The sequence below is a fragment of the Trichoderma gamsii genome, assembly GCF_001481775.2.
Source record: "Trichoderma gamsii strain T6085 chromosome Unknown Scaffold_11.2, whole genome shotgun sequence".
NCBI lineage: Eukaryota > Fungi > Ascomycota > Sordariomycetes > Hypocreales > Hypocreaceae > Trichoderma > Trichoderma gamsii.
The window spans coordinates 297,987-322,340 of NW_020171348.1; the positions used below are offsets into that span (position 1 = coordinate 297,987).

At 51.7% G+C, this 24,354-nt stretch overlaps 8 protein-coding genes across 8 annotated transcripts; 4 read left to right on the plus strand and 4 right to left on the minus strand.

Moving 5' to 3' along the window:
- Positions 1–583: 583 nt before the first annotated feature.
- On the minus strand, positions 584–4,959 carry TGAM01_v204002 (xeroderma pigmentosum group C-complementing protein; the record flags this gene model as incomplete). The annotated part of the gene is made up of 3 exons (XM_024549329.1): positions 584–1,286; positions 1,337–3,634; positions 4,040–4,959. 3 exons carry the CDS (start codon positions 4,957–4,959, stop codon positions 584–586), a joined length of 3,921 nt encoding a protein of 1,306 aa, XP_024405914.1.
- A 640-nt stretch (positions 4,960–5,599) lies between these two features.
- TGAM01_v204003 (hypothetical protein) lies at positions 5,600–6,511 on the minus strand (the record flags this gene model as incomplete). Its single annotated transcript, XM_018800550.2, has 2 exons — positions 5,600–6,266; positions 6,330–6,511. 2 exons carry the CDS (start codon positions 6,509–6,511, stop codon positions 5,600–5,602), a joined length of 849 nt encoding a protein of 282 aa, XP_018666015.2.
- Positions 6,512–6,903: 392 nt separating this feature from the next.
- On the plus strand, positions 6,904–7,260 carry TGAM01_v204004 (hypothetical protein; the record flags this gene model as incomplete). Its single annotated transcript, XM_018800551.1, has 3 exons — positions 6,904–6,957; positions 7,039–7,169; positions 7,227–7,260. The coding sequence occupies 3 exons, from the start codon at positions 6,904–6,906 to the stop codon at positions 7,258–7,260; spliced, it is 219 nt and encodes a 72-aa protein (XP_018666016.1).
- A 1,317-nt stretch (positions 7,261–8,577) lies between these two features.
- Positions 8,578–9,717, plus strand: TGAM01_v204006 (hypothetical protein; the record flags this gene model as incomplete). The annotated part of the gene is made up of 2 exons (XM_024549330.1): positions 8,578–8,607; positions 8,953–9,717. The coding sequence occupies 2 exons, from the start codon at positions 8,578–8,580 to the stop codon at positions 9,715–9,717; spliced, it is 795 nt and encodes a 264-aa protein (XP_024405915.1).
- A 429-nt stretch (positions 9,718–10,146) lies between these two features.
- On the minus strand, positions 10,147–12,142 carry TGAM01_v204005 (hypothetical protein; the record flags this gene model as incomplete). The annotated part of the gene is made up of 2 exons (XM_018800553.1): positions 10,147–11,971; positions 12,042–12,142. 2 exons carry the CDS (start codon positions 12,140–12,142, stop codon positions 10,147–10,149), a joined length of 1,926 nt encoding a protein of 641 aa, XP_018666018.1.
- A 631-nt stretch (positions 12,143–12,773) lies between these two features.
- TGAM01_v204007 (hypothetical protein) lies at positions 12,774–14,477 on the plus strand (the record flags this gene model as incomplete). Its single annotated transcript, XM_018800554.1, has 3 exons — positions 12,774–12,858; positions 12,916–14,203; positions 14,264–14,477. The coding sequence occupies 3 exons, from the start codon at positions 12,774–12,776 to the stop codon at positions 14,475–14,477; spliced, it is 1,587 nt and encodes a 528-aa protein (XP_018666019.1).
- Positions 14,478–18,113: 3,636 nt separating this feature from the next.
- On the plus strand, positions 18,114–20,372 carry TGAM01_v204008 (SH3 domain-containing protein; the record flags this gene model as incomplete). The annotated part of the gene is made up of 4 exons (XM_018800555.1): positions 18,114–18,221; positions 18,496–19,203; positions 19,399–20,002; positions 20,062–20,372. 4 exons carry the CDS (start codon positions 18,114–18,116, stop codon positions 20,370–20,372), a joined length of 1,731 nt encoding a protein of 576 aa, XP_018666020.1.
- A 1,219-nt stretch (positions 20,373–21,591) lies between these two features.
- TGAM01_v204009 (hypothetical protein) lies at positions 21,592–22,619 on the minus strand (the record flags this gene model as incomplete). Its single annotated transcript, XM_018800556.1, has 2 exons — positions 21,592–22,285; positions 22,438–22,619. The coding sequence occupies 2 exons, from the start codon at positions 22,617–22,619 to the stop codon at positions 21,592–21,594; spliced, it is 876 nt and encodes a 291-aa protein (XP_018666021.1).
- Positions 22,620–24,354: the final 1,735 nt, after the last annotated feature.

Here is a 24,354-nt window from a genome sequence, read left to right on the forward strand (position 1 = left end):
TAATGTTATCCAACCCCCTAAATCTATTACCCGCACTCTACATGTAGTTATTGCTGCTTCCGATGCTACTGATGCTTCCGATGCTACTGATGCTTCCGATGCTACTGATGCTACTGATGCTACTGATGCTACTGATGCTACTGATGCTACTGATGCTACTGATGCTACTGATGCTACTGATGCTACTGATGCTACTGGTCAGTGAACTGCCTTTGTAGGCGATTTGAACCTAGATAACTGCAGTATAAAGAATATCCTTATCTCTATAGAGCAAACTTCTAGAAGAGGTGGCGCTCCGGAGAGCGAGAAGGTGGAGGGTAGTACGCGTCACCAAACCAAGGAAAGTTTTTGGAAAAGCTTATGGTCATAAAAATCCCAAACTCGAGATTCCCAGCGCAGTTGTTTGCTCCTAGCTATTTCAAGCCCGAGGTATATCAAGTCTATAGCTCTGTAGCCAGAATATTGCCAACATCGTGACTAGCTGTCGACTTTTACATGCATCGCCATTCCGTTATGAAATCGATGCCTCGCTCCATATCCCCACCATAGTAAAGTTCCAAAATCCCAAAGCATATCCAACTCATCATTCATCATCCTCATCATCATCTTCACTATCAACAACTTGTTTCTTCCGCCGTGTTGCTCGTGGCTTACGCCCCTTTGGCGCCACCGGCTTCTTCCCTTTCGCCTCCGCTAGCATCTCTGTTTCAGTCTGAGCTTCGCTCGTGCCAGCTCCGCCATCATCTTCCATTACGAGATCCCCATCTCCGCCATGATCATCCTCTTCGAGCGAGGGAAAGAAGTTTGACGTCTCATGCGCCCGATGGTCCTCGCCATCTTCCTCATATCCTTCAGGAAGGAATCCGCCTGCCATTTCTTCGTCATGAGCCGCTGGCGGTTCATCGACTTGCATTTTGCCCCGAGAATGGCCAAACACAGATACGCTGTCATCGACTTCGCCGTATTCTTGACGGATCCTCTGCACGATGCGCATTCCCATGAGAAACTTTCTCCACTTGCCAAGTGCTGCTTTGCGTCTTTTCTCATCCTCCTTTCGCACTCGTTCAGCCTCGTCTTTCTCTAGCTCGACCATGACCTTGTCGTGATGTTCTTGCGCAATAACGACTCCCTGGATCACGGGGACAGCCATTCTGTGGCCAAATTCAAAGTCCACTACGGCCTCTGCGTAATCAATTCCAAGCCTCTTACAAACTTTGCCTACACCCCTGAATGGCACATGCACAGCTCCCTCGGGACACATGTGCTCAGCAAACAGATCAATGTTCCTACACCAACATTAGTGCGTGAGTAAGTTTACATTACAAGATGCACATACCCGTATTCGTTCTTCGGAATCACGCCGTCCTTGATAGGCGGCGGTATGATCCAATCAGTCTGGTCGAAACTGTATAACCCCTGCAGGACCTTTTGGCCAGTCATTGCCTCGGCTTCTAATATTTCTCTCTTTCGGTTTAATGTCGCTGCTCGATACGGGACTCTCTTCAGAGGCTCTTCACCAGCAAGCGGAGCTCGGCCTTGTTTATGCCAAGTTTCCGCGCTTTTGACATTAACAACATCTGACCGAAGATAAACATCCTCTTCCTCGACTTTGCCGCCCTTTCCTTTATTTTTGAAAATCTTGATTGGTTCCGCCCCTCGTCTTAGGGCCTCTTCGCGTTTGAGGTGCCTCTCCAACGCAAAGTCTTTTGACTGTTTATAGTATTGCAGTGTCTCCTCGCCTTCCTTTACCTCCTTCTTCTCTGCTTTCGCCGGCTTCAGGTCTATTGCGTCTTCTTGCTGATCGATTTCCGAGACGGGATTCTTCTTGTCTCCTCGCCTGTATCCAGACATGGCCGTCTTGAACCAGTCCATCATTTCGTATCTTTTTACTTTTCCATTGCGATCATAAATTGGGATTTTCTCCAAAGGCATCCTGACACCTTTGGTTCGACCAGGAAGAACTTGTCGTTTCAAATAGCGCACCGTAACATCTTTTGCGGTTCCATCTCCTGAGTATCCCACGACATAAGAAATGACTTGTCTTGCCCTATCTGCTTTGGCGCCGCGAGGCTCAAATGTCTCGACGAGATCTCTATTTACTGCGACGGTTCCTTTTACAATCGGATCGACTGATAAATATTTCTTTGTAACAGGTGATAAGATTTCTATCCAGTAATGCGGATATTCCAAGTCATTATCGAATTTCTTCGTAAATATAGATTTGGGTTTTGGAGTAAGATCTATCTCCACAGATTCGTCGTCTGTATCTTTGTACTCCAGTTCTAAATCATCTTCGGTCTCTTCGGTTGGAGGGGTAGTCAGCCTCGTAGATGAACGAGCTGAGCGTGGCCGTGATGGTGTGCTGTCGGCTTTTGGCTTCTCCGCCACTTTCTTTTTTGTAGCTTTTGCTGCTGGCTTCTTCTCAGACTTTTGCTTATTCGCAGACTTGGCAGGCGTGTTTTCCTTCTTTTCATCTTCCTCTGCATCTGCGTCTTCCAGTTTATTCCATCCGAAGCCCAGGGGCTGCAGACTGGCGATCATACGAGCATCAACTCCCAAGCCTCGAAGAAGCGCCGTAAACAATTGAGCTCCAACGTCTCTACTTCCTTTACAGTTAATAGCGCATTGTCGAAAATCATCTATTCCTTTCAATCGCTCTCCAAATTCCTCGTAGTCGTCCTCATGATCTACATACGCCTTGGTGAGTCTATCGAGACGCTCCAGCGACATGTAGCCCCATTTCCGGAGGCCAGGTGTCGAGACTCGAAATCGCTGTTTCCACCAGGCGACTAGCGACTTCATAAATCGAAACAGAGGATCGCCGTGGCTCATGTCGACAGCTCCTTCTTCGAGCCGCTGGGCAGCCTCGCCCCAGTCTCGAGACTCTTGCTTCGCGCCTCTCTTCCTTTTCGCCGATGCCTTGGGTTTCGGTATCGGCCGACTCTTCTCCAGGCCACTATTACGTCTCCATCGGTCCACTTCATCCCAGAGCCTGGGCGGGACATGAGACACCATGATCGCTTGCACTTCAGGATCGCAAATCCAAGAATTTCGAACCGCATTGTGCCACAAAAGACACAGAACGTGGACGCAATGGGTCGCATTCCGAACTTTTCGCTCTCGCTTCGAAGGTCCCTTCTTGTTACCAAAAGGATTCGTCAGAGATATTCGAGTGTCCCGGATCAGAGTCAACTCAAGGTCGCCTGACGGCACTGGAGCGTCCGGCATTGACTGCTGAGGAGCTTCGACATCCTCAAACTCGATGTCGTCGTCCTCATCATCTTCGTCAGCATCGCCAGCATCTTTTGTCTTCAGCTGTTTCGCAATGGAGACATCTTCGAAGTCGCTTTCCGACAAGGAAGACAAAGGACTATCGCTGTCGTCGCCTCCAAGGCCGTGAAGAAGTGAGTCCGAACCATTTGGTGTGTGTGACGAGTCCAGGTCGTCGTACAGCGTTCTCTTCCGGCTGCTACTCGCCTTGGATTTCACTCCGCTGGCCGTCTTATCCTCGATGGTTGCATTTTCAGGCGTGGACACTCTTAGCCTTTTGCGAGGCACATACGGAGGCATCTCTTGATACACGCGATTCACGGGCGGGCGGATTGGAGTGAGATGAGAATCAGCGATGTCGTCACTAACGCGAAAGTGTACGCGGGATCACGTGCATCGAGGGAGCTTCATATGACTACCCTGAAGATGACATATCAAATGAGGTGGCAATTCAAGAAACGGTTTACTAAGTGAATTGCAAATACTAAGCTTTATTTCCCCGTAAATGGGCTAATTCAATGAAAGACCTCATGCTTTCTATAAAAATTGGTGGCGGCATGAGATGATTTGACTAATAATTAAGATTTATAGTATTCGCTACAATGCGTGATAATAATACTGTCTAAGTATGTACATAGTACGATCCACCCTCTATCCGCGACTCATTATGCGCATTGCATAGAATCGCCATCTGTAGATTCAAAAATGAATAGAAAAAGGGAAACAAAAAGACAGTATCCTGAGATTTCTCTACCCCCGGCTTTCTCACGCCTCAATCAAATCCGGAGGTGCGCCAACGCCCCTCAATAGTACCAAGGTATTCCCGCTCTGTAACGCCGTCCCAACCTTCTCGCCAAACTCCAAAAGCCTGCCGCCCTCGACATGGAAAATCCGTAACTTGTCTCGCTCATCCGAGCTCTGATTGTTGATATTCTGTACTTGAAGACTCCGTGCCGCCGCATCTAGTACTCTGCCAATGACCCAGTCTTTGGAATAGAAGAATTCGCCCTTGGGGAACTTTGCCTTTGCCGTCTCGGCTTCAGCCTCCACATAGACGTAGACGCGCTTCTCCGGTGCCAGTTTGTCGTCGCCCTTTGCGGATTTCTTCAGGCTGTTGACGGCAACCAGACGGGCTGCCGCCGAGCTGGGCTTGGGTTTGGGCAGCGCCCTGCCAGCCTGCTCCTTCTTGGCCGTCCCCCATGCGCGAAGCCGATCCAGAGCAGATTTCGTCCTCTGAGCAACATCAATTTGCATGGGCCGTGCCCCAAGTGGCGTCAAGTTCTTGCAGTTGTGATCATCTTTGAAGCGGTGTTTTAAGCAGTAATCCCGGTTACAGGTATCGCAGTGCACGCCTGGCGTCAAAGACGTGCCGACAATCGTGTCGCACTCCGCAGCGCATGGCTTCTCCGAGATCTTATCTCGCAGCGTCCGCCCCTGGCCTATGGAAGGCTTTGATAGCTGAGCCTGTCGTTTCCGCTCCGCCCACGCCCCTGGGTTCGAGCACTTGTGCGCAGATTCCGAGCGGTGGTCCAGGCAAAACGTCTTCGTGCATGACTGGCAAAAAAAGGGGAGGAAGTCGAGCTGATTGCAGTATTCGTACTGGCAGTGGGTGCCGACTAGGCTGGCGTCTTCTCTGTTCTTCATGATGTAGCTCGTTTCAGGAGCATCGGAATCTGAACCTGACGCCATTTTGGGGGAGTCCGTGAAGATAAATAAGTCGCTGCAATCTCGCTAACTAAACTGGTTAATATGATGTGCTTTGCCAGGCAGGGTGAATGTCGTAGCCTTAGAAAGCAGTGAGGCTGCGCTGGAACTGTCGGCGCGGCTGAGTGATTCCGTCGGCTGACCAAACGTGGCAAGGAAGCGTCTGGAAGCCCCTATATACGTCTGCTGAATTTGGCAGTCTGTCCGCTGAAGCCCGGTGAAAGGACGTGCACTTTGTACTACCGCTAATAATCGCGCCTTGTCATTTGAAGTATCTATCGATTTATGCAATTAGGGAATGGAAGCAGATTGTTAGTGTTGCCAAGCACAAGGGGTACAAGCGCAAGTAAGACGAGGCGAGATTAAGGCTGCAGCTGCATCGCGGGGTTATTCATGGGCCCCGCTACGAGTCTTGATGCCTCTGGAATTGGTAACTGAAGCCCAACATGCATTCACTACCATTTAAAATCAGACTATCTAAACAGCAGACTGATTTTATGAATGGTGTGTATATCAAAGTTATTCTTTTTTATTGTGGTATTTTGAAATTATCCCATATGCCATGCCCCAAGAGTAGAGTAATGCCCCAACGCCTTATCCCATATACAGAGTAGAGAACGCTTCATTAATCCTTCTTGGCTTTGAGATCCTTGTTGATCAGCTTTTCCCGCCCAGTAGCCGGCGAGTCTCCGACGTATTCGTGGCCTCCAAACTGCGAAAAGCCCTTGTGGAACACCCACTCGACGGCATCTTCGACCGGCTTGTCAAAGAGACTGGGCAAGAATGGAACGACGGACAAGCCAAGGCCAATAGGGCCCCATGTTCGCAAAGTAACGTTCTTGACATTCTTCATGGCCTTTCCAGAGTACTTGACCATGCTGTGAATGGTAAAGGCGGGCAGTCCCATACTGGCCACGCTCTGGAAGATGGCTCTCTGCACCATGACTGTTCGATAATCCTCCAATGGAGGAACTACACCGGGTGTAAGGCTCTGCGTCTCCTTTTCAGGAAGGCCGGAGAATCTCTGCTGATGAGAGTTGAGCAGAAGTTGCGGGTTGAGGACGCGCTGGTTGCGCCAGTACGCGCGGTATCCCTCAAACGATACGTCGCCCAGAATATAGAGCCATGAGATTCCGTAGGCCGTGCGAACGAGGCCCGGGTGCGCGACGGGACGGAACGATTCGCCAATATCAGACGTGTAGGCGACATATCGATGCGCAGACAGCAGAATTGTTCGAAGTCGGGTTGCATACGCGGCATATCGCAAGTTGCTCTCCGTCGAGTCGGGGGCGCTGAATTGCGGTTAGCTCAGGCTCTCACTTGTAAGATCCAAAATAGGTGCAGCCCGCAATTACCTTCCCTCTTTGATGCTGTCAAAGAAACTCTCGTCCTTATCGGCCTTGTCGACAATCTTCTGCAGGCCCTTGGGCAGCTTCTCAGCCTTGGGGAGTGTGGGATCGAAAGCGCCTTCGCTCTGCGACTCTTTGCGCTGCTGGTCCTCGGCCTTGGCCTCTGAAGATTTCCCCCACCAACCCATGATGAAACTGTGATTAGGAAAGAAATATAATACAAATAAGACAAGAAACTGGCCGCTCAAAAAAAGTTGACTTTCTGTACGGCAAAACAAACAGTTTACAATCACGACGCCGTTGAAGCTAGTAAGTAGGATGGCCGCGCTTATATCTGAGGAACTCCCGCAAAGCTGTTCGGGTCCGAGACAATAGTGACGTCGGCAGCGAAATTGAGTCGGGCATCCACTGCGCCGATAAGCTCCGCCGAGGAATAGCCGCCAGATGCCGGGCCTGCAATTCCAGGCACAAGTCAAGTCTCCGTTTTTGTCGCCCGCCATCGATTCTCAACTCTACAGCAATCCATTGATTCCCGTCTCTCCCTCCCGTCCACCCTTTTGACGCATATCCCGAGGTTACAATGGCTGGTCTCGCTACCTACACGATTGCTGGCCGACAAGTCGGCGGTCACTACGTATGTTCTGCCGAGAAAAGAAGTCCCATGCCAAGTTCTTTCTGAGATGTCAAGGTCTAACATAATGTCAAAAAACCACAGCTTGCCATGGGCTGGTTGGCTACCCTTTTCGGTGGTGCCTACTACGCTGCTTCTGGCCCCAAGAAGCCCGCTTCTGCCGCCGCTGCTCCCCCGATCAACGCTTCCAGCTCTGACGAGGCCGACTTCATCAAGTGCGTGATATACTACTGTGGGCGACTTGGACGAGAACCTGACTAATGGCTTGACAGGAAATTCCTTGAGGAGCAGGACAAGAAGCACTAAATTGCAAAATTTGAAAATTGGGGTTGCGGGATGGCAGTGTATAGTGTATTGTACATAAATAGATGCCTGGAGAGCGAATGTCTCGAGATAGATGCGATACAATTTATTCTCCCAAGCAAGACGAGCTGATTTGCGCAATTGCATACATATTGCTGCTTTCTTTGTTCCCAGCGTTGCCTCTAGAGCGACGGGAAACGACCAAATAACCTAGTGATGCCGTGTCGAAGCTGCTGTTGTCCATTGATATTGAGTTTTTGGCATGCATGATAGCTGACTGCAGATGATTATGTCTCTCGATGTAATATGTGATATCCTACCTAGCAACCTCATTGAGGAATACATTCGCTATGCTCTTGTAACATTTACTAAACCAAACTGCAGCATGGACTGCCGGGAGTATAACAAAATCGGTTTAAAGGAAATTGCAGCTTACCATATCAGCCTTAAGAGACCGACTTGAGAGCATCTCTAGAAGCTGACATAACTAGTACAATGAGATTAGGATAGAGCATAGTTGCTCATGAAGCCGTCAGCTCAGAACAGCTTTATTTCATAGTCGACTCCGCATATTCCATGATTCCGCTAGCCAATTTGGCCGACTGTTTACTTGCCTAGGTAGGCAATTATTGAAGCCTCGGGTTGATTGGCTGTATGTATGTAATACACCGAGTCAAGACGGTTGAGGCAACTGTTCTAAAATGCATTTTATCTAGCATTTGATAGCATAATAAAGGGATTTGGCATTGCTTTAATTACATGCCGAATCATCTACTGCTTTATGTCCTAGTCTAGCGCCCGGGAGGGTGTTGATGCCCGCAGCTTTTGACTGGTGGCTTTACTTGAGCTTCAATTGGCAGGCGACTAAGGGATATAAGCATATACAGAAGACGAGCTGTCTCGCTATCCCCGTTAATGCGAAGATGCTGCTTAGCCGGCAGAACCGCATATCCAACGACCACAGAGCCACTCGCTGCATGCGAGACTCGTCGTCTGCGAAGCGTCCTCCATGGCCGTGCAGCAAGCAGCAGATGCAGGCCAGCCAACAAGGCTCGCCTATCAGCGGGCTGCCGCCGCTGGCAATCCAGCACATCGCGGAGCCAACATGCAGCCTCTGCCGCCTCTGGAAACGCAAAAAGGGTCGCAATGCAATCACGTGAGGCGCCATAAAGGCCTTGCCGAATAACGCGCCCCGCCACCGCGATTTTTTTTTTGGCGCATGCACCATCTCCTTAAGCAGCACCAAATCCTGCATCCATCGGATACAACGATTGCAATTCCACGAAGACGCCAACCTGCTAAAGGGAAAACCACCACGAGATGGCCGCCGCTGCGACTGACCCTTCGCTGGTGGGCGCCGACGGCGGCGACCTTTCGCCGTCCGTGGACGGGCCCAAGGAGCGGCACTCGCTGACGCTGGACCAGCGCCGAGCGCTGCGGCGATGGGCGAATAACCAGACGATCCGGCCGTCGCACAAGGCCTGCATCGAGTGGTTCTTTGCGCAGTACGGCCAGCAGATCAGCCAGTCCACCGTCTCGCACTCGCTGTCGCCCAAGTACTCGCGCCTCGACGGCGACAACCCGCAGCTGTCGGGCTCGCGGCTGCGCTTTGGCAACTGGCCCGACGTCGAGAAGCTGGTGCTGCTCTGGTACCAGCAGGTCCAAGCCGCGGGCCGCCAGCCGACCAACGAGGAGCTGGGCGAGAAGGCGAAGAGCATCTTCAGCCAGCTGCCGCGCTACAAGGAGGAGAGCCCGCCCGAGTTTTCGCCGGGCTGGATCCATCGCTTCAAGAAGAGATACGGCCTGCTGATCAGGCGCCAGCGGCGGCACGGCGACGGAGGCATCAACCCCGCCGAGGACATCGACTACCTTGCCGACTGCGTGCCGCGCTTCATGGCCATCCAGTCTGACACGAGCCCGGCCGCGATCCGGGAGCAGGTGCTGCGCGTCGTGGGCGTCGAATCGAGCCTCAACACCTGTGCGCTGGTCAGAGACGAAATCATCCGACGACTGGCAAATGCCCATGCGGCTCCGCTATCGGCTCTGGCACCCGTTGAGCCCACGCTCGCCCAGCCCCCGCCCGATCAGCCCATGTACGAAGACGACGACCCCGAGGTGGTGCTCCAAAACGCCCTTCGGCAGCTGCAGCAGGAGGAACAGGCCGCCGAGGAGCAGGCCGCGGCTGTGCGCGAAGAGCGAGATCGCCAGGAACGAGCCGCGGGACTTCAGCAGCAGGTCATGATGGCCGCACCACCCGCCGCCCGCGCACCCTCTGATACCCGCTATGCTACGCCTGGCCACGATATCTCGCACGACCTGACTCTTACGCCGATTCATTCGTCAGAGGTGCCCATGGCTACTCACGACAGGCCGCTGCGATGCCCCTTTTGTGTCAACCAGAGAATGCTCCGTTCGATCAAGGAGGCCGTGGAGCACATGTCGACACATGTTGTGGTGTGAAGACTTGAGGGCTGCTTTGGAAGTTGAATGGCGTTGTGATTTTAGCCAGCCAGGTATCGAATCTGCTTTTGACTTGACTTTTTCTTATTTATTCTCACAATTTCGGAGATTGGACGGCTGGGGGAAATGCAGGTCACGTTCACTGATGCGAACATGGAGTTTGTTAAAAGACAAGAGGGAACTGTTGGAGTTGCGGTGTTTTCTTTATGAACCGTTTTTATTATATCCAGACGGTAGCCGGGTGAAGCAATGTGTTGCTAAAAAGCAAGAATAATCAAGCCTCTAAGCTGCTCATGTATAATATCGTATCAATCAAAATTGATAACGCAAATTCTATGTACAAACTCCAAGACAATCCCGATGTAAACCATATCCTCATACTTCTATCAAAATCATGGGCCACGTTAAAGGAGATGCAAGTACAAGCACCTATATAAGACCAGTGTCCTTCAAACGCCGCAAAATCGCATCCGCCTCTTCCTGAGCCTCCCGTTTCTGCAACACCGCAATGTCCGTCTTGCCAATGTAATTCTTCCAAAACTTTAACCCCTCAAGCCCTTCCTCGCGACACAAAACTCCCTGTTCCTCCGCCATCAAAAGCTCCTCCTCCGCCACGCCCAAGCTCCAACAAAAACGCTCCGCCGTATCCTGTGCCGTGACACCGCGCCCAAACTCGCGCCAATCCCACGCAACCTCCCGGTCGGGCGGGAACTCGTGCAAGTCCTGCAACCAAGCCAGGATGGACCTGATGGTGGCGTCGTCGGTGCGGTCGCGCGCCTGGACGACCATGACGCCGCTGCGGAACGTGCGCAGCCGGACGGGCAGCTTGAGCGCCTCCCACATCTGGGCGGCCTTTTCAAAGTCCATGGGGCTGACGAGCTCGACGCCGCCGCGGGCGCGGTTGAACATGGCCCAGAGGTCGACGAGGGTGAGGATGCCGCCGGCGCGCTTGAGCACGCCTCTTGCGTCGTCGGTGAGGAACTCTGCCAGGTTGCGGGCGAGTTCAGAGAAGTAGAGGGAGTCGGAGCCTCCGCCGCTGCCGACGATGTCTTTGGTGGTGATGAGACCGAGCTGGTGGGCGGATTCGGCTAAGATTGTGTTTTCCTTGGAGGTGACGTCGGCGCTGGCCCCGTTGACTTGCTGTGCGAATCTCTCTGCTAGTGCAACAACTTCCTTGGCAGAGGTCATCAAGGCCTCAAGGTCTTCAAAGGCACTGCCGATTAGTATCTCGTTATTCTTCCGCATGTTTAAGCCTAGCTGCTCCAGTCCAGCAATACCGGCTGTTTTCGTTCTCTGGGTTGGAGTGCCTGGTGAGCCACTGGAGGAGTTATCGTCAGCCATGCGACTGCTCTTTGGAGCTGGAGGAGCATCTTGAAGCAGCCATTTTCGCTGCGTCATGGCGCTCTTCAGGCGCTCGTAAAAGATTTTCTCGCCGCCACCTCGAAAAGATATTTTGACGCTTTCTGCAAAATCAACAGCGCCTTGGCTGGTATCTTTGATGGGCCCAGGAGACTGAGATAGTATTCTGATGTACTCAGCAGTGGATATGGTTGGAGGTGCATCTTGCGAGAGTAAGGGCGCTCCACACATCTCGCAGGATAATAGTGATGGATGGTTGGAGAACGTGCACCGAGGACATTGAAAGGCGATTGCAGTATCAGACTTTCTTTGTTCGCCAGGCGTTGCGAAGGGATCGACAAGCCCCAAGGTCACTGCTGATGCTGACGAAAATGTATAGTTATTGATGTTTCCCGGTTGGCTGGGATTCGGCGAAGGTGAAGGACGGCTTGCACTACTAATAGCCGCCTTGAGCACCAGTGATAGCGCCGGCTTGATGCCGCATGCTAAGCAAGGAGGGAGAGGAGTGTGGGCATTTGCAGCCGCGGGATCAAAGTTGGAAGGGACAGGATTCGAGAAGCTGCAAATGTTGCAGACCCAGGTGGCTGCAGCTGGAGGAGGCCCAGTAGGAGGAGCGTAGGCGTCATTGGACGATGTAGGAGATGGCGTGCTGTGTCGTGAGTTGACTCCCGTACCGGACATGACGCGGTTGTGGAGGGCAGATCGTCTCAAAGGCTTGGGCACAATGGTGACCTTGGCCGAGGACTTGAAGAAGCCGGCATAGAACTCATACCGATCCACCTCCTTGAGGTCCAGAGCAGCTGAGTACTTCCTCGGCTCAATTTTATCGACATAGCATACGCGATGAGACGTTAGGTACACCTGGCCATTTTGCTGATTTGGAAGCTTGTACTTCCTACATTATATCTCGCCTCATCAGCATCATCCTCATGATCATCGACCTTGAACCCCGCCATATGACTTACCCCTCGTACAAGCCGACATTGTCTTGGACAAAGAGCAGTACTTCATCCGGAAGATACAGAGGCCGCAGTGCAGTAGTGAGATCAAGGTGCTTCAGGAACATTCGTCCCGCGGCTGTGGCAAAGAGCCAGCCTCTTGGTGAATGAGTGGGTGAATCGCTGCGGGATCGATGATGCGCTCAATGGCACGTGCCGAAGGAGCTGTGGTGAGTAGAGGCAGGAAATCTAATTTTTGGCGATGAAGGAATTTTGAATAATGATAGTGTAGTAAGGGAAAGCAGTAATGAATACTGTAAAGGTCGAGAATTTCAAGCAGCAGTGAAGATAAAGTGATGATAATGACAGAAGCAAGGTTTCACCACCGCAGCTTAAGCTTCTCGTCAACCTGGAAGGCATGGCATCCCGCGCAGAGGTACGTACCGCCGGTCACATCTGGTCTGTCCCCACTACTTGCCAGATCCGGGATAACGCGCAGGCCTCACCACTGCCAGCGCACGAAGGGTCCAGCGAGAATAACCGGCATTCAGCCGCTGACTTCAAATCACGGGGCTTTCTCCCTCGCACATTTTCCCACTGCGGCCCAACTCGCCTGTTGCCTCCTGATCTCATCCCACGCATCGCAACAAAGAAACATCAAACTGTTGCCAGAGTTCTCGCCAGACTCTCTCTCTGCACCTGATTCATCGTTCGCACCTCGTAAAACTAACTCCAGCCAGCAATTCCCCAGCCGCCACGATGATGCCAAGTTGGTCAAGCGCCCAGCACCCGCCGGGCGTCGTCCCTCAGCACCCTCCTCCGGCGTCTTATGCCTATCCACCTAGTATGTCTCGCATCTCCCTTGCTTGCTTTGACCTGTGATCTCTAACTTTTCTCATAGACCCTGCTTTCATTCCAGTACAAGTACGACAAGGCTTTGGCCATTACACTCCTCCTCCGCCACCACCACCAGCTTATAACATGTACGCGTCAAATGCCGCTCAGGCTCAAGCCTCTGCTCCCGGGACTACAACAAATGCGTCTCCTCCAGCACCCGTAGAACAGCCCAAAGGAGGCAAGACTGAATGGCCGGAATCAGTCCGTCGATATGTCCAGCGGTCTTTCCACCCTGAGAACGAGGATGCCTCCGTCTCCCGTGCGGAACTTGAAGCAAAATTAAAAGATACCATCGGCAGCGCCAAAGAGAACAACTCGCTCTACACTATTGATTGGGACAACATGCCCTTGCCCCAAGCTTTGGTGAGAGCTGACCGTGAGGCACAGCTAAAGTTGCACCATCACGCTGCCTCGTTGTCGTTGACAACGCCAGTATATACCGACGACAAGTTCAATCCTAGAAAGCGAAAGTCCAATGACTTTGCAAATAATGATACGTCCACGCCACCATGGCACTCTACTAACTCAGGCCGATCCCTCGAGGATCGCATTTCGTATTCCCCCGACAAGCGGGTGGCCCTCGATGACCCCAAGTCTAGTAAGTTCCAAAAAGAAGCCAACAAGCGCAAACGCCGTTTCGAGAATGAGTACAAGGCGGCCAATATCTCGTCGCCCAGCCCAACTCCACCGACTGGTCCTATCGTCGGCACCTCCGAAGTTCTTGAAAAGAAGTATCTCCGCCTCACTGCCCCCCCTGTAGCGTCCAACGTGCGGCCTGAGAGAGTTCTCCGTCAAACGTTGGATTTGCTGAAGAAGAAGTGGAGAAAGGAGAGCAACTATTCCTACATTTGCGACCAGTTCAAGTCGATGCGCCAGGATCTCACGGTTCAGCGCATCAAGAACGAGTTTACTGTTTCCGTCTATGAAATCCACGCCCGGATTGCCTTGGAGAAGGGGGACATTGGTGAGTATAATCAGTGCCAGACTCAGTTGCGGTCATTGTATGCAATGGGCCTGAAGGGAAACCACATTGAATTTAAGGCGTATCGTATCCTCTATTTCATTCACACTGCCAACCGAACCGGCCTGAACGACACCCTGGCAGATCTAACAGCAGCGGAGAAGGAAGAGAAGCCGATCAAGCACGCTCTCGACGTACGGTCGACGCTGGCATTGGGCAACTATCACAAGTTCTTCCAGCTATACCTTGACACGCCCAACATGGGTGCATATCTCATGGATATGTTTGTCACGAGGGAGCGCCTTGCAGCTCTGTGCAATATCTGCAGAGGGTACGTTGAATTTACTCTTATTTCTTTGACCGGATTTTAAATGCTAACGCACATCAACAGATATAAACCTGACGTCAAGCTGCGCTTCATCACTGAGGAGCTCGGTTTCGAATCTGATGCTGATGCTGCCCAGTTCATCATTGATTACCAGGGGCAACACCTTCTTGAAGATCGCACAGAGTACATTGCGTTCCTGACTGGCAAAGCTGGGAACCTCTTTGAGAGCTCCAGAGCCTCGGCTTTCCAGAAAGTGGACATTAAAGGCCAGATCTAACTTGGTGATGTTGCTCTCTGCCACGTCGCACCAAGTACCTTTTCTCTCTCCTACAAACCTTGCATGTGGCTCGAAGCCACCAACTTTTATTTTTTTTTATTGAAAGGACCAGCCTGCCTTGATATCTAACGACAGTACTTTGCCGACCTCCGACGAGGCTAAAAGCATTTTTTTTTATTCTTCATTTTTTGGATCTCGTCTGTAAAAAGCCACTCTCGGATCACGAGTGATTTCGTCATCCCCCGTCAGACGATTCAGTATTGGATAGTATTGTTACTAGTACTCTCTGATACCTCAAGAGAAAAGCAAACTTCAGGCACTCACCTTGACACGGTACTCTCTTGAGCGATTTACTACTCTAACTTGATACACCAGATCTCTGCTTGTGTTGCCAAGCAGGATATCACTTGATTCATAATAGCAACTCCAAAGCGAATTTGGATGTTGCGATGGGCGGTGGATTTGGACGATTTGCGAGGCGATGTTTTGGACCAAATGTCTCTTTTGATAGAGCAATCCCGGCATTCTCTCCAACGATTTCACGATGTCATGATCGTATAGAAGCTTTGGAAGGATGTCGGAGTTTTGGCGTTGGTAATATTTTTTTGCATGGCCAGGACCGAGTTTGTCACATTGGGTAATGACAGCTTACATGAGGCACTTTTCGACTTTACCTGTACATATTGACATAGTCGAAGCAGTATCAATTGATTAGATTTTAGATTCCCAGCATTTCTTGATCTAGTATTCAACAGTGTTTGATATGGGATAGGCAGAAGCTTCGAATCAAAGAAGGAGAAAGGGGCAACGACGGCTTGATCTAGATGATCTGACAGGCAATGATATGATGGCTTTGCTGAAAAATGCCACTTTTAGCCAATACATATAAAAGTGTACCTGCTCACTGATGACGAAGACTTTCATCATGAAACGAACCGTTTTGCTTAAAAGAGAGGATGATCAGTGGGTAACAGGGTAACTGGTAAATCCCGAGTGCATGCGCTGCATGTCACTGTAGTGGCCCTAAGACGGGTCTGTCAACTCTCACTTTTGACGGGCATGATTCATTTCATCTTTTGCGACTCTGAAGAAGAGGAGATGACGACATTGTCGAAACAGATGCATTGGCGTAATCGATAAGTTGCCGGCTCAGTTTGGGGGATGGTGAAACTGGCCTTGTCAATGGCCTGAATGGGTGTCTGTTTCACCATGTCGAGGTTGGCAGCAAGGCTTGGGTGAGGTGAGGACATTTGCGGATGGGGGGAGTTTGTGGCGGCTATTGGTGATGGGGCTAGTTGGAGTTGGTGGAGCTTGCTAACGACGTGTTGGAGTAGGCTTTGGAGTTGGAAGCAGGCTTTGGAGTCGTTGAAAATAGTAAAATAGTAATTGCAGGTAGACGAGGCTGGTGTTCAGGTAGAAAGGCTGGGATTTTTTTCTGCTATTGAAAGGCCCCAATGCTACTCTAATGCCTGTTGGGCTTTGATTTTGATACCACATGGGCTCCCTCCCCCAGAAGGCTTTGGGGTTTGCTGCCATGTAAGTGCAGAGTGGGATGTGCTAGGCATATGCACTAACATGGGGCGTCGAGTCATGCTTAAACAAACAGCAAGGAAATAACCGCGCGGAAATGGAATCAGCAGCACGCTCATTGGGGTGCATGTGAATTAAAGCAGGGTAGAATAAGTTTGCTGCGAGACAGATTGATGCCCGACGGAGTGTGGTTCGTATCGCGATGCCCCGTTTCAGCCTCCTCGGCGCAGGCTGGCGCTCAGCAGCATCCAGGGCAACGTGTATACAGTATTGTATCTTTCTGATGATCGTCCTAGTTAAAGACGCTGTTGTTCCTATGAATAGCAAGCCGTGGGTTTGTCGTTCAAGTGCTAAGGTGTTCGTCCCATAATATTAAGTAGGCCCTACTGTAAGGCTCCAGTGGATACATACAGTCTGTAGAGCCTGATGTTATTGATCATGGATGTGGTTTGCAATCGCCATACATGGACGTCTTTTTCGAGCAGGCTCTCACGCAACCCTTGCCTATCCCTTGCTCGGTCTGCAGCCTGTTTGTTTCTACAGGGCCGCCAGCCTATGGATAGCGCTCTGGGCACTGGCAGACCCCACCTGCAACCCACCGGGAGCCCGTGTGAAAAGCGCCAGCCAGGCCTTGTAGGCTCTGCTAACACTCTGTAGCAGGCCCCAAGGCCCAGCAAGACGGGTCGGGGGCTTCGGCTTGGGCTTACTCGTACGAAGAAGAAGTGCTGGGTGTTGATACGATCCGATAGTGGTCGCAGCGACGGCAGCATACGACGGAGGACCCATGCTGTTTGTCTCATGAAAGCGAGCGCGCAGCGGTAGGCACGGCGCTGGTACTTGTACTCGTGACGTTGCCACGCATTTCCTCTCTTACATCCATCCTTTGCGTCCGCAGCCGCTTCTCCCGGTCGTTTTGCCGCCGTCGCTCATAATTGTTGCTTCAATATTTCATACTTCATTCTTTCATCCTTACACTGCACCCGCGCGCGAGCGTCACCTGTAGAACCATCCTCAGAGAAAGCAGAAGCGATTGCGCTGTCGTGAGCCTACGCCGCACAGCACCGGATTGGTCTGGATTAGATTGGCGCAACCACAAAAACGAGGCCGACGAGCACAACGGGAGCTCACCCGCCGCAGCTGCACGTTTCCAGCACGGCCGCCCGCATCGCCGAAATCTGAGGTCGCAGCACAGGGCAAAGCGCGAGAAGAATAAAATTAAAAACACAGAAACATTCCCGTGAGCTCCGTTGCAGCCGCGCGCACGAGGCTCGACCTCTTCTAGAAGCACGAGGCGCAGCCGACAGACAGATTGCAGAGGCTAGTAGTCCATTAGTCTGAGGTCGCTAGTTAAAAAGTGCTAGCACAGCACGCGCAGATTGTGGCGCCCGATAGTGAAGCACGACAGAACACAGGAGAAGCTGCTCTTGTGCATCAGCCCGAGCCGAGACGCTTCTTTTTGCGCTTCCTCGCCTCTTCCACCTCGTCCCACGATTGCATCTGCCCTACGGCTTCTGTCTTCTGCCGACGCACGAACCGAATCGAATCGAACTGAGCCTCTTGTTTTTTTTCTCCGTCGAGACAAGCAGCAGCGAGACCCCTCCCTTGCCGCTCTTTAGTTTTTTTGCGCGACCCCTCGCGGCCCTTTCGATCCCATCGCCGAAAAGACAGCTCAACGCTTCCTTGCTTCTTGTTTACTTTCTGCCCTGCGAGACGCTCCCACGCCGCCGCCCGGACGAACCCGTTACACACGCTGAAAGATGAAGGTGCGTCATTGCCAACTGCGCAAGTCATGCGCTGCCAGCTGCAAACCGCTCCCCTCCCCCAAAAGCTTGCCGGACCGGCGACACACCACAGCCAGGTCAATGGCCTCTTCCCGTATATCGATGCTGCCGGGCATGCCCAGCTGCCTTTGCTCTTCACACCCGTCACGATCACCGTCTCTTTACAGTCACAGCCGCTACGCGCAGAAAAAGATAGACAGAAACAAAACTCCCTTGCGACGAAGTCTTCGAACAAAGAGAGAGAGAGAACGCATAGAAACAGAAGCAGAAGAAGAAGAAGCATAATCGAAAAGAAGAAGAAGAAAAAGAAAAGCGACTAACAGCCATGGGCTTGGTACAGGCTCTTCGTCGGTCTATGAAAGGCGACAAGGAGAAGCAGCACAGCATCTCCATCACCCCCAAAGCTGCTGTCGCAATCGTTCCGCCCAAGAAGGTTCGTCAAAACCAGTGTGCTGCGTCTGAATCCTTCTGTTGCTCTTATGTGCAATTTCAACTTTTTGCTACTGTTTGCGCTGTTTGCGTTGGAATCGGCAAGGTCGCATGACACTTTCGCGCGCAAACAAATTCCCCTTCTTTTCGTTTTCTCTGTTGCTCTTGAACTGCGTTTGCAATATGGCTTTTCATTACGTCTTTCAAAATAGTTTTTCCGTATTTCCTACTTGTTATAGCGTCATCTGTCGAGAATTCTCCTCTTACTCTGTTCGCAGGTCATCCGCGCTCTCTACGACTATGAAGCTCGCTCAGCCCAGGAGCTGAGCTTCTCCAAAGGCGACTTCTTCCACGTCATCGGCCGAGAAGACGATCCCGACTGGTACGAAGCCTGCAACCCTGCGCTGCCCGATGCGCGTGGTCTCGTGCCCGTCGCTTTCTTCCAAGCGCTCGGAAAGACTGAGCGCGACAGCCAGCAGTCGGACGGAGGCCGCCCGCCAACCGCAAACAAGAACCCTGACCATGACTCTGGCTACGGCGAAGTCCATTCCCCTCCCGGCACGGCTGGAGCGCCGGGCAGCCAGCGCGCGTCAAAGGTCAAGCAGGGCGCCATGGTGTACGGCGTCGTCATGTACGACTTCAACGCCGAAAGGTCCGACGAGCTGGAGGCCAAGGCCGGTGAGGCTATCATCGTCATCGCACAGTCCAACCCGGAGTGGTTTGTCGCCAAGCCCATTGGTCGGCTGGGCGGTCCAGGCTTGATCCCAGTGTCTTTTATTGAGCTCCGTGATATGGGCACGGGCAAGGCCATTGAGAACCCTGATGCCGCCATTAGACAGGCGGGCGTGCCTAAGGTTGAGGAGTGGAAGAAGATGGCAACTGCGTACAAGAATAGCAGCATTACGCTGGGTAAATTTGAGGGCGGAGGACCATCGCAGCCGCTGGAGCAGGGCATGGAACGGATGAGCATTCAGCCAGGACCTCAGGTGAGTTTTGTGCTTTTATTGCGAACATCTCCCTTCACTTTACTGTGTAGGCTCTTTTATCTCATCTCATCTGATCTGATCCCATCCCATCTCCATCCGTTCATCGGACCCGCCTCCACTGCCCTCCCTAGCTCTCTCGCCGTCATACTCGTCAGCTTTGCCCTTTGATCAGGCGTTAATAGAAACCCCCAATAGCCCACCCAAAGCATGCCCCCCCAGCCTGCTACCCTCCCTCCGCAGACCGAGTTTGTGTCGAGCGCGACAACGGAACTCTACGCACCCATCTCTGCACGGATACCTCGCTATTGTTTTGCAGAGGACAAGTACTGGTTTGTCATTGAAACACAGCTTGAGGACGGGCGACACTGGGAATTGTCCAGGTACTACGAGGACTTTTATGATTTCCAGATTGCCCTGCTCACCGAATTCCCCGCCGAAGCTGGTAATACCGGCACCCAGAAGCGATCACTCCCATACATGCCTGGCCCCGTGAGCTATGTGACAGATGCCATCACAGAGGGACGACTGCACAACCTGGATGCATATGTCAAGAACCTACTTAACCAGCCCTCTTACATTGCTCGCTGCACGCTTGTCAAGCAATTCTTCGCCCCACGAGAAGGCGATTATGAGATGGACCCTTCCCAGATTGAAGAGGAATACCGACTGTCCCAGGGTTCTCAATCCTCTGGGTCACATGCTAACCCTGATTCGCGACAGTCATCGCGAAACAACCTGAGCGGCATTGGATACTCTGGTCTCTCAGCCACGCCACGCCAAGTGAGCAATCCACAATCAGGTAAGCTTCAACGGAACTATGCTCCTGGTTAATTATCTATATTAACAGTACACCGCCAGTTATGCAACAGCAACCTATGCAGCAGCCGATGCCATCTCAGCCACAGCAACAGGCCCAACCTGGAGCCGCAATGAAGATCAAGATTTCCTACAACGGCGATCTCATTGCTATTCGAGTTCCCACAGACATCCAGTACCAGCAGCTCTGTGACAAGATTCAAGATCGTCTCAAGGTATCGCCTTCAGAACAGATGCAGCTGTTTTACAAGGACGAGCCGACAGGAGAGAAGCCCAGCCTGTCGAACGATGCCGATCTTGACTATGCCCTTGAGCGGAACGAGAAACTTATGCTGTTTGTGGAAGTGGCATAGTCGCAATTTGGAGCCTATTAATTCTTCGATGTCTATATTTTCTTCTACTCTTCTTTGCCGGCTGTGGAGTAGACATTATCATGATATGATGAGCCGCGTGCCATCAACTACGACTGATACCCGCCTCAACTAGCCGGGATTATTTTCCCATATTTTTTCAAATTCTTCCCTGAGATGCAACCTACATCTACAGGAACACCTTTTTCTCATACAGATCCGGACGACTCACGTAAACCGGACGATGCATGGAAACTGTTGGCCGACTGACGGCCTTTTTTAACTTTTCGACTATTCGACTATTTTTCTGTCAGCATCAAGCTCATGTTGTCCTACGCCATGTAAAGTTGCGGACGAAGAAATGCCCCCTCAAGCATGGCATTTATACGATTGTTTTTTTCTCAGATACGTTTTGATTGGCCAAGCCTCGGAAAGGGCGTTTGGGAAAGTGAGACGACCTCCATTGTGGATGAGTCGGGCCCCTGAGTCGGATGTATATCGGTCTACCGAAATATTTTGTGCTTTTGTGTGTGCTAGTGTTTCTAAGAATTTTCTTTTGTTCATTTGTGTTGAGAGACGATCGGTCGGGATACTTATACCTTGCTTTTTTATGTTTGACAGCAGTTTTGTAGGGGAGAGAATGGGCTGCTAGAGAGGAGAATATGAGATGCATTGCGCGGAGTGGATGCTGCATAAAAGCCGATGGAGAATGCATTTGCGCTTGGCCCTGAATTTAAATCTAGCTTTTGCGTTTGTATGGTAGAGGCGGAACGGATCCTGTATGTATGAATGAATTGATGGATGGACGGACAGTTGAAAAGAAAGATCTCGGCAAGATCGCGAGGCTGAAAATAGGGAAACAGGCATTAAAAGGACACTTACTTGATGTGAGAAGTGCAGGGTGAATGCGTGTGATAGATGTAGATGAAGAGATTGACCGTAGTACGCATGTATGTATGTGTTGCGTGATTATTTATGATTGTTAAAGCCAGGTTTGCTGACTACCTATTGGCGGTAATACGTCTATATCATCTAGTCTATCATACATGTATGTACGTCTTATTTGTGATGAAGCGTCGGGTATGAGACGCAGAAAATGCTAATGTCTAGTATCTCCCAACTGAGAGACAAGCAAAAGAAAGAACCAGAATTATGTGGGAACGTCGCTTCGTATGCAAAGAAAGAATGAATGAATGAAAAGAAAAAGAGGCCGAGCAAGTCGTTACTCGAGCTTTCCCATGAGATGCCGTCTCATTTTCAAGTTGACGACGCCGCCGACGCCAAAAGCTGGGATGATGCGACACATGCGCGCTGCAGTACTAACGAGCCAATTCGATCGCACGACCTCCCAGCGCTCGCGAAATGTGCCTCCTGGTCGATTGTACATGTCCAGACCGAGTAGGTGTATCGGCGTCGAGAAGAGCTGCACCGAAGCCGGGGCGATGAACTGCGCCGTCGTCAAGCCAGAGACATGCCGGCGTAGCTTATCAGACAACCTCGAATCGATCCAAGGCGCCAGCAAAGGCGGAAGATTGAAAGACGCAAAAATCGTCAAGCAATCGCGCATCGTAAACAGGATATAGCTGGGCAATGGTACGGGACGGGGCACCGCGCCGGGCGGGCCAAACATGCGCACAAAGACTTGGTCCTTGTAGACGCAGAGGCCGACGTTTGCGGCGGACGAGGCGGCGAATTTGGCGGGGCCGGAGGTGATGCTGGATGCTGGGCGGTTGGAGACGGTGGCGGAGAGGGTGTCGAGGGAGTTTGCGGTCATGTAGGTGCCGGAGTAGAGGGCGAAGACGAGGGCGGTGGGTTTGGAGAGGAGGAGGGATTGCGGGCGCAGGAGGAGGGTGCGGAGGGAGGAGCGGATGGAGTTTGCGAGAGAAGTGCGGCCGGAGGCGTTTTCCATGATGGAGCTGGGAGGGTGTTAGCTTTGTGGTCTATCAACTGGATTGGACTGTGTAGAGAGAGATGTTGGTGGTGATGGGTTTGGATGGGTGTATGTGACATGTGATATGCATGTGAAGATGTAGGTGCTAGTGTATGTAGGCGATTGTGTGCTGCTTACCGGTCGATAATGGTTATGATTGGGGCAATCAGCGCACCAGCGCATGCAGCGCTCGAGGCATCCGCGCCTATGCGCCAGGAGAGGTTCTTGGAGTTCCATCTCGGCTTTGGCTGTGACTGTGACTGGGCGGCAGAGGACGGCGACGACGTCATTGCGCCGACGGAGAGGTTTGTTGTTGGCATGATGGCGATGGCAGGGGCCAATGGCGGCGAGGCGGAGTCGCTCGTCTTCATTGGCTTGGGGTTTTGAGTTGTAGTTGTTTTTTTTTTGTTACAAGTTGAGGTGAGGTCAGAGGATACACGAGAGAGTGAGTTGGAGTTGGAGTTGATGAGAGCGCGCTTATTGGCGGTTGTTGTGGGGATTACTGGAGTGGCAGATGCTACTGGGATCACTCTTCTAGCCAATTGGGCCGAAGTGCGAGGCAGAAGGAAAGAAAGAAAGAGGAGAAGAAAAGAAAGTTGGTCTTTGAATTTCTTTTTGAAGAGGGAAAGGGCGTGCAGCCTGATTGTAGATGGATATGCTGGTTGGAATAAGCAGCAGGTAGCAGCAGCAGCATCCGTAAGCATCAATCAATCACCGTTTGAATCCTACGATAACGAAATAAGGGTAAAAAGTCTAGATGTTACAAACAAGGTAGGTGAGAATGTAAGCATAATAAGCGGAAGCAGTGCCGTTTGGTCAGTAGATAGATACAGGTTGGAGGTTAATCGATACCGGCGATTTTTCGAGATACCGATAGCTGATACCGAGTTTGGCTGGACATTGGAGGCGGTGGACGGACCTCCGGCGCTCGTCGAATGACATGCTGCGGCGTGCGCTGCGTTGCGAATGTACGGGCTGTGAGTGGCCGGACGGTGAGATGGGACCGATTTCGGAGAGCTGGAGACTTGGGGAGGTGAGATCTAGCGGGACGACGCGGAAGGGCTAACTGGGAGTAGATAGTAGATCGCTTGAGAAGTTGGTGATATCGATAGATGAAGCTCGCTCTGCCGTCTGGGGATCCGGCGCTTCGGTGGCTCGGATCGGTGGGATGGGTATTTGCGGATAGTGACGGTGAAGAGGCTTAGTAACAGCATTGGAGTTTTTATCAACGATAAGAGTGATGGAGTGATGAAGTGCATTGAGTGTGGGTTATCGATTGGCGGGAGCGGAACGTACCGCGACTATGCCTTGGCTCCAGCGCATCAAGATGTCAGTTGTATCAGGATAATATCGTATTGATAGCTCTTTGTTTTAATTCAAAACACCTGACAGTGTTTACAAATAGTCCCACAGCTGGCTTCACACTACCAGGGCGCAGCGCATGCTTCTCCAGCTTCGTCATCGCGCTTCACGGAGCCTCATGCAAGTGATGCTACTGGCTCACAGCGCACCATTGCCGTTTTTATGGGCTCAAGCTGCTTTGCTGCGTTGTCTGCATCCACTTCCATTTCCAGCGCTGCTGCGACTCTGACCTACAAGCTCGATACCACCACCCACCTCTCAGGTACCGGCTCGCCTATGCTCCCTTGGGTAGTGGTGCCTGTACCGATACCTGTTTCGCGCGTGGCCAGTGCCTAGCGCAAGGTACAAGCTCGGGCGTCACGAGGTTGGGCACCGATGAATCTCGCCCGTCGCAAAACATGGATTTTCTTGACGTGGCCTGCGTTTGGTGGCTGGACGGCATCAGACAATCAGAATTGCGCGCGTCTGCCTATTTGTGTTTGCCTCGTCTCGTGGATCGGGCTCTTTTCTCTTCCAGGATGGCGTCTGTCCACTTTACGAGGACGAGTAATGGGGAAGCCGATATTGCTCGTGGCCATTGATTGGTATCTGGTATCAGAGCTCTTCTTTGCTTCCCTCATTTTCACGTCATCTCTGATCTCTCATATTTCTTCTCTTGGCCGGTTTCCTCCTTGAGTATCCAGCGTGTTGGTC